This window comes from Mobula birostris, chromosome 8, assembly GCF_030028105.1.
Source record: "Mobula birostris isolate sMobBir1 chromosome 8, sMobBir1.hap1, whole genome shotgun sequence".
Taxonomy (NCBI): domain Eukaryota; kingdom Metazoa; phylum Chordata; class Chondrichthyes; order Myliobatiformes; family Myliobatidae; genus Mobula; species Mobula birostris.
Genome location: NC_092377.1, coordinates 80,711,973 through 80,729,515, shown reverse-complemented (window position 1 = coordinate 80,729,515; position 17,543 = coordinate 80,711,973). Strand labels below are relative to the sequence as shown.

Genomic DNA, 17,543 nt, shown 5'->3' with positions numbered 1-17,543 from the left:
AGTGCTACACAATGCCCAAGGGTGACCTGCAGGCTAGTAGAGGGAAGGAATACCTTACCCTTCCTTTGGTAGAGACATATCTCCACCACACAACACATTTATTATGATCAGGGAGGTTTTAATATCTGGTTTTTGACCTGAAAGTTTAACTCTGCTTCACAGATGCTGACTGACCTGCTGACTACTTCCAGTATTTTCATTGTTATTTATTATCATGCCTGACCATCTGGCACCTGATTTTATCTTACATGAAAAGCTAGAGAACAGTATGGAAAATATATCATATTGTGAATTTTCCAGTTGTAAATAATGCAGTAAATCAAGATATCACAAGGACTAGAAAACAATGTTTTCATGATTACAGTGGTTTCACCTAAAGATGATTTTCCACCTAGAAAACATTCTTCCCTTGGATGGATCCGACAGTCTGCAGCTACTTTTCCTTGTCCCTGTCGTTCCAGCAATGGCTGCCTTCAGATCCGTGGTGCTGCCCAGGGACTCCTCTTCACTAGAGACTGGTCAACTTCATTCACATTGTGACATCCTGCAACCATATTTGACATTCAGTTCATTACTGCAAAATAAGGGCAGTGGAATAAATCCCACAGAGAGGGTTGTGGAGGTTGGGAATTGATGGGGAGTGCTGGGGGGGCTTGTGAGCATTTGTTCTCGCCACCAAGAGATGGGCAGAGCCTGAGAAAGCAGGAACCTAGACATTTCATGTGAGGCCTGGTAAAGAAGGCTTCTTAACAATGCATTTCACTGTAGGTTTTGATGTCCTAATGTATGTGACAAATAAAGCTAATCTTTATTTAAACTTTCCATCTCCACTGTCTTCCCTCTCCACCCTGAGTCCAAATGCAGGGTCTCTATCGAAGACTTGATAATTCTTTTATCTCCTTCGATGCTGCTTCACCCACTGAGTACATCCAACCTTTTGCTTTGTACTTTTCCAACTTTCTCACCAGGAGAGCTTACCGAGCAAGTAGCCCATTTCATCATCGCATTGTCCTACTTACCCTTTTCATTATATCAGTATGGCTACTATTTGTAGGAATTTGCTCTGAGGAACATGTTTCCCTGGTTGCAAGAATGATTACACTTCAGAGGCACAAATAGCTGTAAAGTGCTCTGAGATCTCGAGCTATCACAAAGGACACAATACAAATGCAGGACTTTCCATTCCATTTTTCATCTTTTGCATTTTAACAAAAAGATCAGAGCAGAGCACTGACTGCACTCTACATATGTTCCATCAGACTTTCACCAGATCAAGGAAATGGGATGGATGAGGTGAAATTCATGAAATCTGTTATATTTAGCTTGATTAAATCCAAACTCCATATGATTGCTGCACTTTGTGGAGATTACTCAGGGAAAGCAACTTCATTTTCTTACTGGTATTGTCATACTGGCAGTATAGCTTGAAGTAAGATTGGAGGGAGGCGAATGTTGTCCCCTTGTTCAAAAAAGGTAGTAGGGATAGTCCGGGTAATTATAGACCAGTGAGCCTTACGTCTGTGGTAGGAAAGCTGTTGGAAAAGATACTTAGAGATAGGATCTATGGGCATTTAGAGAATCATTGTCTGATCAGGGACAGTCAGCATGGCTTTGTGAAGGGCAGATCATGTCTAACAAGCCTGATAGAGTTCTTTGAGGAGGTGACCAGGCATATAGATGAGTGTAGTGCAGTGGATGTGATATATATGGATTTTAGTAAGGCATTTGACAAGGTTCCACATGGTAGGCTTATTCAGAAAGGCAGAAGGCATGGGATCCAGGGAAGTTTGGCCAGGTGGATTCAGAATTGGCTTGCCTGCAGAAGGCAGAGGGTGGTGGTGGAGGGAGTACATTCAGATTGGAGGGTTGTGACTAGTGGTGTCCCACAAGGATCGGTTCCGGGACCCCTACTTTTCGTGATTTTTATTAATGACCTGGATGTGAGGGTAGGAGGGTGGGTTGGCAAGTTTGCAGGCGACACAAAGGTTGGCAGTGTTGTAGATAGTGTAGAGGATTGTCAAAGATTGCAGAGAGACATTGATAGTATGCAGAAGTGGGCTGAGAAGTGGCAGATGGAGTTCAACCCGGAGAAGTGTGAGGTGGTACACTTTGGAAGGACAAACTCCAAGGCAGAGTACAAAGTAAATGGCAGGATCCTTGGTAGTGTGGAGGAGCAGAGCGATCTCGGGGTACATGTCCACAGATCCCTGAAAGTTGCCTCACAGGTGGATAGGGTAGTTAAGAAAGCTTATGGGGTGTTAGCTTTCATAAGTCGAGGGATAGAGCTTAAGAGTCACGATGTAATGGTGCAGCTCTATAAAACTCTGGTTAGGCCACACTTGGAGTACTGTGTCCAGTTCTGGTTGCCTCACTATAGGAAGGATGTGCAAGCATTGGAAAGAGTATGGAGGAGATTTACCAGGATGCTGCCTAGTTTAGAGAGTATGCATTATGATCAGAGATTAAGGGCTTTACTCTTTGGAGAGGAGGAGGATGAGAGGAGACATGATAGAGGTGTACAAGATAATAAGAGGAATATATAGAGTGGATAGCCAGCGTCTCTTCCGCAGGCAACACTGCTCAATACAAGAGGACATGGCTTTAAGGTAAGGAGTAGGAAGTTCAAGGGGGGATATTAGAGGAATGTTTTTTACTCAGAGAGTGGTTGGTGCGTGAAATGCACTCCCAGAGCCAGTGGTGGAGGAAGATACATTAGTGAAGTTTAAGAGACTACTAGACAGGTATATGGAGGAATTTAAAGTGGGGGGTTATATGGGAGGCAGGGTTTGAAGGTCGGCACAACATGGTGGGCCGAAGGGCCTGTACTGTGCTGTACTATTCTATGTTCTATGTTCTATGTTCTAAGTAAATTCAGCATGTCCCTGTTTACTCTCACCAATTTTTACACCTGAACTGTAGAGAGCACCTTATTTGGAAATACCACAATTGTTTTTGTCCAAGATCTCAAGAAACTGCTCAGCACATCATGAAAACCAGCCTCACTTCTATTGACTCTATCTACATTTCTTGCTGCCTCAGGAAATCAGTTAACATAATTAAAGGCCCCTTCCAGCCCAGTCATTCTCTCTTCTGCCGCCTGCTATTGGGCAGAAGCTATAAGAGCTTCAAAGCATGCACCACCAAGCTCAGAGACAGCTTCTATCTAGTTGTATTAAACTCCTGAATGGATCTCTGAATCGTGAGCTTTGTATCTTATTTGTCTACCTGTACTGTCTGTTCTCCATAACTAACACTGCATTCTGAATATTACTGCCTTGCACTTTTAAGCAACCTGAATGTACTTATGTTTTGAAGTGATTTATAGGGATGACATACAAAACAAAAATATTCATTCTATCTTGGTTTTCATTCATTCATTATGTACTGTGTCCTATGATGTGGGCAATCACGATCTTGACCATGATTGTTCTTGACAAATTTTCCTACAGAAGTGGTTTGCCATTGCCTTCTTCTGGGCAGTGTCTTTACAAAGTGGGTGACCCGAGCCATTATCAATATTCTTCAGAGATTGTCTGCCTGGCGTCAGTGATCACATAACTAGGACTTGTGATAAGGACATCCACCACCTGCTCCCATGGCTTCATGTGACCTTATCTGGGGGGCTAAACAGGTGTTACACCTTGCCCAAGGGTGACCTATAGGCTAGCAGAGGGAAGGAGTGCCTTACACTTCCTTTGGTAGGTGTAACTCCGTTGTTATCTGTTTCTTGGTACAGATGATAACAATAAACTAATAATCAATAACTACTTTCTTTACAGTATACCCTATAGGCTTATTTTCATATTTCGTCCTGTGGAAGAAGATTATCCAAACTAATTCACAACTTGTTAACATTTTATTGATGTAGAAATGGAGAGGGTGATCCAGCCATGTTCTCTGTCTTCAGCTACAAAATTGCTTTCCCTAAGAAGGTTAAAATTCCATGTTCCCCATCCCCAGGCCCACCAAATTCCACCAGGACCTTGATCGAGTTTTCCCAAGTCAACAGCTAATGCATGGAAATAGATTTCCCTCCATTTTTGGGAGCCGAGAGGGGGTTAATTTTATGTTTTAACATTTGTATAATAGCATAAGGAAGGTCAGCAACAGTTTGGGAAGATGTATTCAAAGTAGCACAGCAACATGAATAACCAAACCCACAATTACAAAGCAGAGAAGCAAATATAAGACACATAAATATAAGAGAACATTAGTCACTGAAAGAAACTCAAGTGAACACATGCAGACATAATTATTGAAACAGATGTCCCTACTTAGACTGAAATAACGGAATGAATGCATTGGGATTAATGACAAGCTGAAACAGACAGTGATACTCACATAACTGGTATGAGCTGCGGCTGCATCTTTACAGTGAGTAACACACCCAAGTGAACAATGACAGCTTGTACACCCATTAACATGTTCAGACCACACTCAGGACCAATAATGACTTTCAATGCACCCTCAGAAGTGACAATTTCACTCTCAGATAACATCAAAGATACCCCGTGCACAATAGTGTTTGCAGTCACTGAGAAACTCCGATTTGTTAACAGTGCCTTTCTTTTGATCTTTTTTCTTTCAGGAACTCCAATTCTGTGTCCAAAATCAAAAGCAAGATATAATAGCAGTACAATTGTTGATATAGGCATCTTGAAGTCAATTTCTTTTGCCCTTTTTCCCCGAGATCTCACTCAGAGGTATAGGATCAGTGTGGTGAGGGCAAAGAAGAGGATTTCATCACTAGGTTGGGAAAACTAGTTTGTTTTCTCAGAAATGGTTGAGGCTGAGGGAAGACCTGAGAAGAAGTTCACAAAATTTTAAGGGGCATCATAAGGTAGACGGCCAATACTTTTTCTCAGTGTTGAAATATCTAATACTAAAAGGCATGTATTTAAGGTGAGAGCGAGACAGTTCAAAGGAGATATGCGGGCAAGTTTTTTTTTACACAGAGGGCGGTGGGTGTCTGGAATGCATTGCCAGGAGTGGTGTTGGAGGCAGAAATGATAGAGCCATTTGAGAGTTCTTAGGTAGGCACATGAAAATGGAAGTTTATGGACCATGTATAGGCAGAAGTCATTAGGTGCCATTAGATTAATTCATTCAGTACAACCTTGTGAGCCAAATGGCCTGTTCCTGTACTGTACTGTTCTGTGTTCTATTGAGTTGGATCTCAAATCCCTATACGACAGGGCTTCCCAGTCTGAGGCCCACTGGCCCCCTCGGCTAATGACAAGGGGAACATGACATAGAAAAGTTTGGGTACCCCTTCTGTAGGAGTGCTTTAATGGAATTTGCCCTCACCCACCAGCACACAGTGAACTTGCCAAATCCTCTGCTGGAGGATTGTACCAAGATGGAGCCATTGGAGGTAGGGTATAAAAGTGAAACAAGAGGAAGAGCAGAAGACTGAAGCTTTCAGCATTTGAAGATTAAGTCTAAGGCATGTCCACTTATATACAGGTAAGCACGTGATTAGTGTTACAGAGCACTGGTGGTGATAGACTCAATGGATCCACTCCACACTCCACTGGAAATCACCCTGCACTCCACTCCTTCCCAATACTTGTCCTTATTCCTTTGCAGCATCACATCACCAGCCTCATGCATCAGTTGCCCTATGAAGAGGAGGGGATTGTGCAGAGTGACAAGGCTACAGGCAGCAGAAACCAAGGCCCCATTCACAGGCCACTTTGTTGGCATCGATGTCCTTTCCCATTGTTTATAAATGTCTGATCATTCAGAAACAGCTGTAAAGTACCTCCTGTACCTAATAAAGTGGTCTCTGAATGTATATCCATGGCCTTCTGCTGCTATAGCCCATCCATATCAATGTTCAATGTGTTGTGTGTCAGAGATGCTACTCTGCACACCAACAGTGTAATGCATGGTTATTTGAGTTATTGTCGCCTTCCTGTCGGCTTGAGCCAGTTTGGCCATTTTTCTCTGACCTCTCTCATTAACAAGCTGCTTTTCCCCCACAGGACTGTTGCTTACTAGATGATATTTTGTTTTTTGTTGCACCATTCTCTGTAAACTCCAGAAACCATGCTGCCTGGCATCAACAATAATTCCACAGTCAAAGTCACTTAAATCATATTTCGTACCCATTCTGATGTTTGATTTGAACTACAATTGAACCTCTTGACCATGTCTGCATGTTTTTATGCATTGAGTTGCTGCCACATGATTAACTGATTGGATATTTGCATTAACGAGCAGGTGTACAATAAAGTGGCCACCGGGGGTATTTAAAGAATTAAAGCACAATGAAGCACTATTTTCCTTCACTATGAAGGTCGGTGACCTGATTCACTTGAACAGGGCAGCAGTAGATGTGTCAGCTATGATTAAAGTAAAGCTGATGTAACAGATGTGAGAGAGTCCAATTCCTTAGCTCAGTAACTTAAGGAAGGTCCGTGGACTCAGCAGTAAGTCCAAGGGCAGAATGAGAGGCAGTCTGACCATTCATTCAGTTCTTCACTCCTGCCTCACATCTCACATCTCACATCCAATACTTTCCAGGCTGCAGTGTGCAAATATGGAAGTCCAAATCACAGGTGACATACACTTTGCAGTTAGTCAGCATCTCAGTACTGAACCGTCAATTGTCCACCAATGCAATCTGGCCCAAGGTGTACTTCAACACTCATACTGCCAATGCTTTGTATTCCTTCTGGTTTTAAAGGAACCTGGATAAAATGGCCTCCCAACACTTGTCGTGGATTGACAGAACCAATACTTCAACATTGCTATCCATTCAGAAGCTCTGGATAGAAGTCTCTGAGGAAGACAAGTGGACTGAAAGGTAAATAGGTAACACATCTCAATTCTCAGTTCCTTTGCCACTGAAGTTGATGAAAACTACAGGTTGTATCCTGAACAATTTCCAAGTCAGAAATGCAACCAAGTTCTCACATGGTAGAAGCCTGCAGCCCCACGGTAGCCAGCGAATGCTGCTCTCCCTAATGCCCACTCCAATGCAGAGGCTGTACTTAATATCTCATCGGTAATCTGTAGAGGACCTGTACTGAAATAACAAAACAGCAGGATATAAACTATTTCTCCTCCCATCAATTTAAGGATGGAGCTTCCTAAAGAAAATGCACCAATGCTGTAATGATTGAGTTATGAGGTCAGATGCATTAGTTAGCTTTGTATTGTTTCAAGAATGGAAGATTAATGAATCATTGAACTGTGGTGTTTAAATGACTAAAGATTTGTGCAGTACCTGGGTTTTAAGTCTTTACTTTTGGCTAAAAAACTGAATAGACGCACAAAGAAAATGCTTGTTCCATGAGCCTGTCCAGACTGATAGAGCAGTCTTCTACAGACAATGGCTACAAACCAGGGAACCATCAATGAACAGCTTTGTCGTCAACAAAGTGGCGGCTTCACAGCCTTCAGTCACCACTTCTGAATGGATTACAGTCTGAAAATGATAGTCTGAGACCAGGTTAAGGAGGCACTACCTCAAAAGTTGAGTTTGGCCATTAAGGGACATCAGCCACACAGAGGATATTGACCTTTGTCTCAAAAAATTGGCTATTGAGCATAGCAAATGGAACACCCTTGAGCTGCCTGGATGGATTCCACTCCAATAACTTTCAGGAAGGTTAATACCTTCCAGGAGAAAGTAACTTACTTGTTTGATACCATCAACCACCCTAAATATTCGATCATCCATTCACTCCAGCCTCGCAGTGATGGCAACGTGAACACGATCTACAAAAGTTACTCATGCTGCTTACACCAACATCACCTCTCAAATTTTTGGATTTAACAAGCAAAATGGATAAGGGCTTCATGTGCATGTATATCTTTTCTTGTTTTAGTTCCACTTTCCTTTGCTCTGCAGATTCTTCAGTATAACCACTTTGACCACTTTGACCACCTCGCACTACAATGGATGTTCTTTTGCTCCAATTGTGTTCTTCCTTTCGTAAATTATGACTAATTTATGTTTTTATTGGAAATAGGTCACAGATGCTATGCACCTAGATGCTGCTACAAGTAAGCTTTTCATTGCAACTAAACACTCATATACTTCTGCATGTGACAATAAAATTGAATTTGACTTTATTTTACGTAATTGCCTGAACTGTAAGAAAGCCAATAGTCATTAACATCAATTACTCATCATGTGCCTATTTCCTGTTGCAGAATTCTTGAGACAATAAGTCAGTGCCTCTTGCCAATCAAGACAATACCTGAGGAGCACCTAAACCACTCTCCTCCATACCGGGGCATTTTCATGAGTTCAAGAGGGAGACAACAGCATGAGTCATCCCTAATACGTTTTATCCAGATTGAATACGTCAATGAAATTTGGTGGCCACCATGGGGCACACCCAATTCCTGAGAGAGGACATTGTCATTCTGACCCTACTGATCCAGGCATGGATCAATACACAGGTTACTCAGCCTATCTCAGACTACTTGCCAAATGGAGTGCATTGAATTCTGTCATCCAGCCAAACACATACTGTAGAACAATAACAACAAAAAAAGAGGGGCATTAAATTGAATCTAATTTACAACTGCTTGATATACAGCGCCCTGGGTGACAAAGACCCTTCATAGACAGATTAATGGAGAAGTGAGGGCAAGGGGATTAATGCTGAAATTCTAGACACCAGAAAGGAGGAATTTGAATGACAAATGGGCAAACTGTTCCGTAAACAACACACATCAAAGTTGCTGGTGAACGCAGCAGGTCAGGCAGCATCTCTAGGAAGAGGTACAGTCGACGTTTCAGGCCGAGACCCTTCGTCAGGACTAACTGAAGAAAGAGTTAGTAAGAGATTTGAAAGTGGGAGGGGGAGGGGGAGATCCAAAATGATAGGAGAAGACAGGAGGGGGAGGGATGGAGCCAAGAGCTGGACAGGTGATTGGCAAAAGGGGATATGAGAGGGTCATGGGACAGGAGGCCCGGGGAGAAAGACAAGCGAGGGGGGAACCCAGAGGATGGGCAAGGGGTATAGTCAGAGGGACAGAGGGAGAAGAAGGAGAGTGAGAGAAAGAATGTGTGCATAAAAATAAATAACGGATGGGGTACGAGGGGGAGGTGGGACATTAGCGGAAGTTAGAGAAGTCAGTGTTCATGCCATCAGGTTGGAGGCTACCCAGACGGAATATAAGGTGTTGTTCCTCCAACCTGAGTGTGGCTTCATCTTTACAGTAGAGGAGGTCGTGGATAGACATGTCAGAATGGGAATGGGATGTGGAATTAAAATGTGTGGCCACTGGGAGATCCTGCTTTCTCTGGCGGACAGAGCGTAGGTGTTCAGCAAAGCGGTCTCCCAGTCTGCGTCGGGTCTCGCCAATATATAGAAGGCCACATCGGGAGCACCGAACGCAGTATATCACCCCAGCCGACTCACAGGTGAAGTGTCGCCTCACCTGGAAGGACTGTCTGGGGCCCTGAATGGTGGTAAGGGAGGAAGTGTAAGGGCATGTGTAGCACTTGTTCCGCTTACAAGGATAAGTGCCAGGAGGGAGATCAGTGGGGAGGGATGGGGGGAACGAATGGACAAGGGAGTCGCGTAGGGAGCGATCCCTGCGGAAAGCAGAGAGTGGGGGGGGAGGGAAAGATGTGCTTAGTGGTGGGATCCCGTTGGAGGTGGCAGAAGTTACGGAGAATAATACGTTGGACCCGGAGGCTGGTGGGTTGGTAGGTGAGAACCAGGGGATCCCTATTCCTAGTGGGGTGGTGGGAGGATGGAGTGAGAGCAGATGTGCGTGAAATGGGGGAGATGCGTTTGAGAGCAGAGTTGATGGTGGAGAAAGGGAAGCCCCTTTCTTTAAAAAAGGAGGACATCTCCCTCGTCCTGGAATGAAAAGCCTCATCCTGAGAGCAGATGCGGCGGAGACGGAGGAATTGCGAGAAGGGGATGGCACTTTTTCAAGAGACAGGGTGAGAAGAGGAATAGTCCAGATAGCTGTGAGAGTCAGTAGGCTTATAGTAGACATCAGTGGATAAGCTGTCTCCAGAGACAGAGACAGAAAGATCTAGAAAGGGGAGGGAGGTGTCGGAAATGGACCAGGTAAACTTGAGGGCAGGGTGAAAGTTGGAGGCAAAGTTAATAAAGTCAACAAGCTCAGCGTGCATGCAGGAAGCAGCACCAATGCAGTCGTCGATGTAGCAAAGGAAAAGTGGGGGACAGATACCAGAATAGGTTTGGAACATAGATTGTTCCACAAACCCAACAAAAAGGCAGGCATAGCTAGGACCCATACGGGTGCCCATAGCTACACCTTTAGTTTGGAGGAAGTGGGAGGAGCCAAAGGAGGAATTATTAAGAGTAAGGACTAATTCCGTTGGACGGAGCAGAGTGGTGGTAGAGGGGAACTGATTAGGTCTGGAATCCAAAAAGAAGCGGAGAGCTTTGAGACCTTCCTGACGGGGGATGGAAGTATATAGGGACTGGACATCCATGGTGAAAATAAAGCGGTGGGGGCCAGGGAACTTAAAATCATCGAAAAGTTTAAGAGCGTGAGAAGTGTCAGGAACATAGGTCGGAAGGGATTGAACAAGGGGGGATAAAACCGTGTCGAGGTATGCAGAAACGAGTTCGGTGGGGCAGGGGCAAGCTGAGACAATAGGTCTGCCAGGACAGGCAGGTTTGTGGATCTTGGGTAGGAGGTAGAAACGGGATGTGCAAGGTGTGAGAACTATAAGGTCGGTAGCAATGGATGGGAGATCCTCTGAGCGGATAAAGTCGGTGATGGTGTGGGAGACAATGGCCTGGTGCTCCTTAGTGGGGTCACGATCGAGGGGTAAATAAGAGGAGGTATCCGCGAGTTGTCGCTGTGCCTCGGCAAGGTAGAGGTCAGTACGCCAGACTACAACAGCACCCCCCTTATCGACGGGTTTAATAATAAGGTTAGGATTAGTGTGGAGAGAGTGGAGAGCAGAGCGTTCCGAAGGAGTGAGGTTGGAGTGGGAACAAGGTGCGGTGAAGTCGAGACGGTTGATGTCTCGTCGGCAGTTAGAAGTAAAGAGATCCAGAGCAGGCAGAAGACCAGAGCAGGGTGTCCATGAAGAAGAGGAGGGTTGAAGACAGGAGAAGGCGTCATTGGTGGGGGTGGAAGAGTCCTTGCCGAAGAAGTAGGCTCGGAGACGGAGACGGCAGAAGAAGAGTTCCGCATCATGGCGAATACGGAACTCGCTGAGGTGTGGGCGAAGGGGGACAAAGGTGAGGCCCTTACTGAGGACAGAGCGTTCTGCCTCCGACAGTTGAAGGTCGGAGGGGAAGCTGTTCTATAACATGGTTCTCCTGTGCTATTTCCCCAAGGAACAAATATACCCCTTTAGATCTGCTGGGGGGTGCGTCTGAGAAGGTTCACAAGAATGATTCTGGGAATGAAGGGGTTAAAGAATGAGAACCATTTGATGGCTCTGGGCCTGTACTCACTGAAGTTCAGAAGAATGAGGTGGAAATCCCATTTAAACTGATCAAATATTGAAAGGCCGAGATAAAGTGGATTTGGAGAGGATGTTTCCTATGGTGGGTGAGTCTAGGACCAAAGGGCACAGCCTCAGAATAAGTGGGACATCCATTTATAACAAAGATAAGAGGGAATTTTTTTGGCTAGAGAGTGGTGAATCTGTGGAATTCATTGCCATGGATGGCTGTGGAGGCCAAGTCATTGAGTATGTTTAAAACAGAGGTTGATAGGTTCTTAATCAGTCAGGGTGTCAAAGGTTGCGGGAAGAAGGCAGGAGAATGGGTTTGAGAGGGATAATAAATCAGCCATGATAGAATGGTGGAGCAGATTCGATGGGCCAAATAGCCTAATTCTGCTCCTAATTCTTATGGTAACTGAAAGAGAGGAATGAAATGCCATCTGAACAAAGAAATACAGACAAGGAAATTGATGAGAGTTCTGGACTTAATATTCTAGCCATTTTCAACCTTCAACAGGATATGATTCACAGTGTTATTTGAAATAAGTGGTACTAACCTGCTAAAGCCAAGGCTAGCCTGAATTCTTCCTTTAGTATATCTAATACTTTATGAACACCTTCTTCTCCCTGTTGTTTAAGAAAAAGGATGTGATTAAAAAAATAAACTTTGACTAGCATCCTTATAAAAAGCGTAGGCCCTAAAATGTACCTGATTGTTCAGGGACAATTCTACTCATCAGAAACCTTGGATTGGAATGATGAAAAACTTGGGATGTAATAGGGTTCCACTAAGAGTGGAATCACAGAAAGTTCATTATGAATAAAGCCATTCTTCCCATTATGTCCGTCCTGTCTAATAAGAGCCACAAATATAATTCCATCATCGAGCACTAAATCCAGAATTCTGCAGGTCATAGCTCTTTAAGTATACATCCAGGCACTTTTTAAATAAAGTGAGAGTTTTGGGTAGTGAATTCCACATCCCCGCAACTCTCAGGGTTTAAAATGTTTCCTCATTCCCATTCTACTCCTTCCATCAATTACTTTAAATCTATGTTCCCTGTTTTTGGTCTCTCAGCTAAAGGAAATTGGTCCTTACTCTTTTTTTCTATATAAGCCCCACCCATAATTTTCAACACTTCAGTTAAGTTTCTTCTTAGCCTCTTCTTTTCCAAAGAGAAAGAAACCTACTTATTTCCAGCATCTAACATCTTATGCCATTTTTCCTCGTGGCTAATTTTCCCCAGTGCTGGCAATTTCCTTGTGAACCTTGTCTGCATCCTCCCAGTGCAATCACATTCTTCTTGCATAGTGGAAACAGTATTTCACATGGTATTCAACTGTGGCCTGACCTTCCCAACAACAATCTCTCTGCTGTTTTATTCTATGCATTGACTAATAAAAGATATGATTTATCCACCACTGATTGAAGTAACTGGCCTCTAATTACTGGGTTTACGAGTTCACCCCTTTTTAGTTATACCTCTTTTACATCAACATTGTAAAGTCAGTATCACTGTCAGCTCCAAAGGTCATATGTTCAAGTTCCACTCCAGAGATTTAAGCATTAAGAAATAATCTGATACCCAAATAACACTAAGGGAGGGCTGCACCGCTAGAGATATTATCTTTTGTGTGAGATATTAAATCAATATACTCTCTGTTCTTTCCAATGGACATAAAAGGCCCCAGGCAGTATCTTGAGGAAGAATAGTGAGAAAAGCCCAATGTTCTAGCCATTAATTTATTCCTCAATGTCGCTATAGCTGATCTAGTCAACTTCATCAGTTTGCTAGTCTTGCTGTTCACATGTTTCTTACAACAATGGTAAACTCCAGGTGGATTTGATTGGTTACAAAGAATGTTCCGGAGATCTGAGGCTGTAAAAAGAACAGCATGGATACCTCCCATATTTCTCTTGAGATAACCTGAAATTCTAGGAAGCAGAGAAATCTACCAGTAACCTGTGTCTGCTCTAAAACTTTGTTCTCCAGCCTGTTTAATACCTACTTAACTGGAGTGATTAGGCTTACAGCAGGGCGAGGAGCATAGGAGTCACTAACGATAACCGCCTTATGGCAATGCCCCCATTCACATTAGGTGAAATATCCTCCCTTTCCCAACCCTAGAATAAAGATGTAAGAATGAGATGCATGGCATGGTGATGGGGTTAAAGCAATAAAGATCCATCCTCCCCCCACCACACTCCCCAGCCACATTAATTCATAATTGACTAATTTCCTCTTTACCTTATAAGCCAAACCCCACAGAACCGGCCTCCCCACAAATACAGCCTTGGCACCCAAGGCAAGAGCTTTCAGCACATCGGTGCCTTTCCGCACGCCACCATCCAAGAAGACTTCAACCTTCCCTTCTACAGCTTCAATGATCTCAGCAAGGACATCAATCTGAAAGAAGACCAGACCAGCCACAAACAGAGACTTCTTTTATTTCTCAGACTGCAACTTTTGTGCCTCTTAAGATAAGCATGTCAGTTATGGCTCAGTTAGTGATATTCTTGCCTCTAAGTCTATCTTGGGTTCTAGTCCCGCTTTAGAGACTAGAATAGAAATTCAGATTGTCATAGTCCTGTAATAATCTATTTTAATACGTGTGTGTTTTATGTTATCTGCTCACGATCTTTATCAATACTTTAGTAATGTTTCTATTAGAATGAATAAAGAGCTGTTGTTTTAAATGATATTCATGCACACAGGTCACAGGAAATAACTATCCCGAAGGAAAAAACGAAGAACACTGAAAATTCGACAGCAGTCTTGATAAAGGGTCTTGACCCAAAATGTTGACTCTTTATTCCACACCATAGATGCTGCCTGACCTGCTGTGTTCCTCTAGTATTTTGATTGTGTGAAGTTCTACAGCATCCTTGAATCCCACACCATCAACATTCTGAGGCTGACCACTGATGAGAAACATAACTGGGTAACGACATAAACACGGTGTCTACCAGAATAGGTCTGATAAAGTATACTCTGCAAATGAGTAACTCTCTTCTTAACTCCTCAAGGCTTTACCATTATCTATGAATGTGATGATAAACCTTTTACTTTCCTGGATGAGAGCAACTCCAACAACACTGAAGGACTGACTGGACACTACCCAGGACAAAGCAGCTCACTTAAATATCAGCATATCCATTTACTTCCAGAGCAGGAGAATAGGATTAATTGGAAAGATCTTTCAAATAAACAGCATCAGCATATCTGGGTAATTGCCTCTGGGTAATATTTTCTGCACCTGCTGCATAAGAACTCCATTACTGCAGAACTCTATGAAATCACCTTTTAGGTACCATTAAGATGTTCAGGCATTAACTAGACTTTTGTCAACTAGAAAATTACAAATTTTCCAGAACTTCAAAAGTTGAAGCACCAGGTAATTTAACCATAGAAATACTGTGCTTTAAATCCATGTTGTGCATCCAACTCTAGTCTTCTTAGTGCAGCAAACTTTATTTTAACATGTTCAACCACAATGGCTGACACACTGAACTTGTTTGCAGTTCTTTTTTACTATACATTTCAGCCATTTCCGTTACCTGATGAATTTATAACTCTCAATAACATCTCAGATTTCCGACATAATTGAAGATTTTCTGTGAGGAGCTACCAGCAGCAGCAGGGTGACTATCCAATTGGCAATTTCTGGGCTACTGTGTGTCCTTTGTGACTACCATAGCATGGTCCAGGCACATTCATACCTCATGGCACTGAGTCTGACCCTGTGGTGCAGAAGGGTGGGACGGAGAAGAGGAGAGCTGTCGTCATTGGAGACTCTATAGTCAGGGGAGCAGACAGGAAATTTTGTGGACGTGAAAAGGACACCCGTATGGTTTGTTGCCTCCCGGGTGCCAGGGTCCAGGATGTCTCTGACTGGGTGCACGACATCCTGGTATGAGAGGGAAAGCAACCAGAAGTCGTGATACATGTTGGGACCAACGACATAGGCAGGAAGAGGGATGAGGTCCTGAAGTGTGAGTTTCGGGAACTAGGCAGAAGGCTGAAGAACAGGACCTCAAGGGTGGCGTTTTCAGGATTGCTGCCAGTGCAACGTGACAGTGATGGTAAGAATTGGAGGAGATGGCAGTTGAATGCGTGGCTGAGGAGTTGGTGCAGGGAGCAGGGTTTTAGATTTTTAGATCATTGGGATCTCTTCTGGGGAAGGTAGGACCTGTACAGATTGGATGGGTTGCACCTGAACTCGATGGGGAGCAATATCCTTGCAGATAGGTTTGCTAGCATGGTTCGGGAGGGTTTAAACTAATTTGCGAGGGGGTTGTGACCCAGAGCGATAGAGCAGTGAAAGAAGTGCATGGAGTAAAGGCAGATCTAACATACAGAGAGGCTTTGAGGAAAGAGAAGCAGAATAAATGGTGTAAAGACAGTAAGGTAGAAGGGCTGAAATGTGTGTACCTCAATGCAAGAAGCATCAGGAACAAAGATGATGAACTGAGAGCTTGGATACATACATGGAATTATGATGTAGTGGCCATTACAGAGACTTGGCTGGCACCAGGGCAGGAATGGATTCTCAATATTCCTGGATTTCAGTGCTTTAAAAGGGATAGACAGGGCAGAAAAAGGGGAGGAGGGGCGGCATTACTGGTTAGGGATACTATTACAGATACAGAAAGGGTGGGTAATGTAGCAGGATCCTCTTTTGAGTCAATATGGGTGGAGGAAGTCAGGAACAGGAAGGGAGCAGTTACTCTATTGGGGGTATTCTATAGTCCCCCTGGTCGCAGCAGAGATACAGAGGAGCAGATTGGGAAGCAGATTTTGGAAAGGTGTAAAAATAACAGGGTTGTTATCATGGGTGACTTTAACTTCCCTAATATTGATTGGCACCTGATTAGTTCCAAGGGTTTAGATGGGGCAGAGTTTGTTAAGTGTGTCCAGGACGGATTCCTGTCACAGTATGTGGACAGGCCGACCAGGGAGAATGCCATACTAGATCTAGTACTAGGTAATGAACCGGGTCAGGTCACAGATCTCTCAGTGGGTGAGCATCTCGGGGACAGTGACCACCGCTCCCTGGCCTTTAGCATTATCATGGAAAAGGATAGAATCAGAGAGGACAGGAAAATTTTTAATTGGGGAAAGGCAAATTATGAGGCTGTAAGGCTAGAACTTGCGGGTGTGAATTGGGATGATGTTTTTGCAGGGAAATGTACTATGGATATGTGGTTGATGTTTAGAGATCTCTTGCGGGATGTTAGGGATAAATTTGTCCCAGTGGGGAAGATAAAGAATGGTAGGGTGAAGGAACCATGGGTGACAAGTGAGGTGGAAAATCTAGTCAGGTGGAAGAAGGCAGCATACATGAGGTTTAGGAGGCAAGGATCAGATGGGTCTATTGAGGAATATAGGGAAGCAAGAAAGGAGCTTAAGAAGGGGCTGAGGAGAGCAAGAAAGGGGCATGAGAAGGCCTTGGTGAGTAGGGTAAAGGAAAACACCAAGACATTCTTCAATTATGTGAAGAAGAAAAAAAGGATGACAGGAGTGAAAGTAGGACCGATTAGAGATAAAGGTGGGAAGATGTGCCTGGAGGCTGTGGAAGTGAGCGAGGTCCTCAATGAATACTTCTCTTCGGTACTCACCGATGAGTGGGAACTTGATGATGGTGAGGACAATATGTGTGGGGTTGATGTTCCGGAGCATGTTGATATTAAGGGAGAGGAGGTGTTGGAGTTGTTAAAATACATTAGGACAGATAAGTCCCCGGGGCCTGATGGAATATTCCCCAGGCTGCTCCACGAGGCGAGAGAAGAGATTGCTGAGCCTCTGGCTAGGATCTTTATGTCCTCGTTGTCCATGGGAATGGTACCGGAGGATTGGAGGGAGGTGAATGTTGTCCCCTTGTTCAAAGAAGGTAGTAGGGATAGTCCGGGTAATTATAAACCAGTGAGCCTTACATCTGTGGTGGGAAAGCTGTTGGAAAAGATTCTTAGAGGTAGGATCTATAGGCATTTAGAAAATCATGGTCTGATCAGGGACAGTCAGCATGGCTTTGTGAAGGGTAGATCGTGTCTAACAAGCCTGATAGAGTTCTTTGAGGAGGTGACCAGGCATATAGATGAGGGTAGTGCAGTGGATGTGATATATATGGA

The 17,543-nt window shown here is 43.9% G+C and overlaps 1 protein-coding gene across 1 annotated transcript in view; it reads right to left on the bottom strand.

The window, feature by feature from the left end:
* Positions 1-238: 238 nt before the first annotated feature.
* hao1 (hydroxyacid oxidase (glycolate oxidase) 1) overlaps positions 239-17,543 on the bottom strand; it is a 61,395-nt gene continuing 44,090 nt past the window's right edge. The window contains exons 6-8 of the mRNA XM_072265529.1: positions 13,663-13,821; positions 11,971-12,040; positions 239-544 (exon numbers count right to left, since the gene is read on the bottom strand). Of these exons, the coding sequence (XP_072121630.1) occupies positions 474-544; positions 11,971-12,040; positions 13,663-13,821 (300 nt within the window). The 3' untranslated portion in view covers positions 239-473. The remainder of the gene's footprint in view (positions 545-11,970; positions 12,041-13,662; positions 13,822-17,543) is intronic.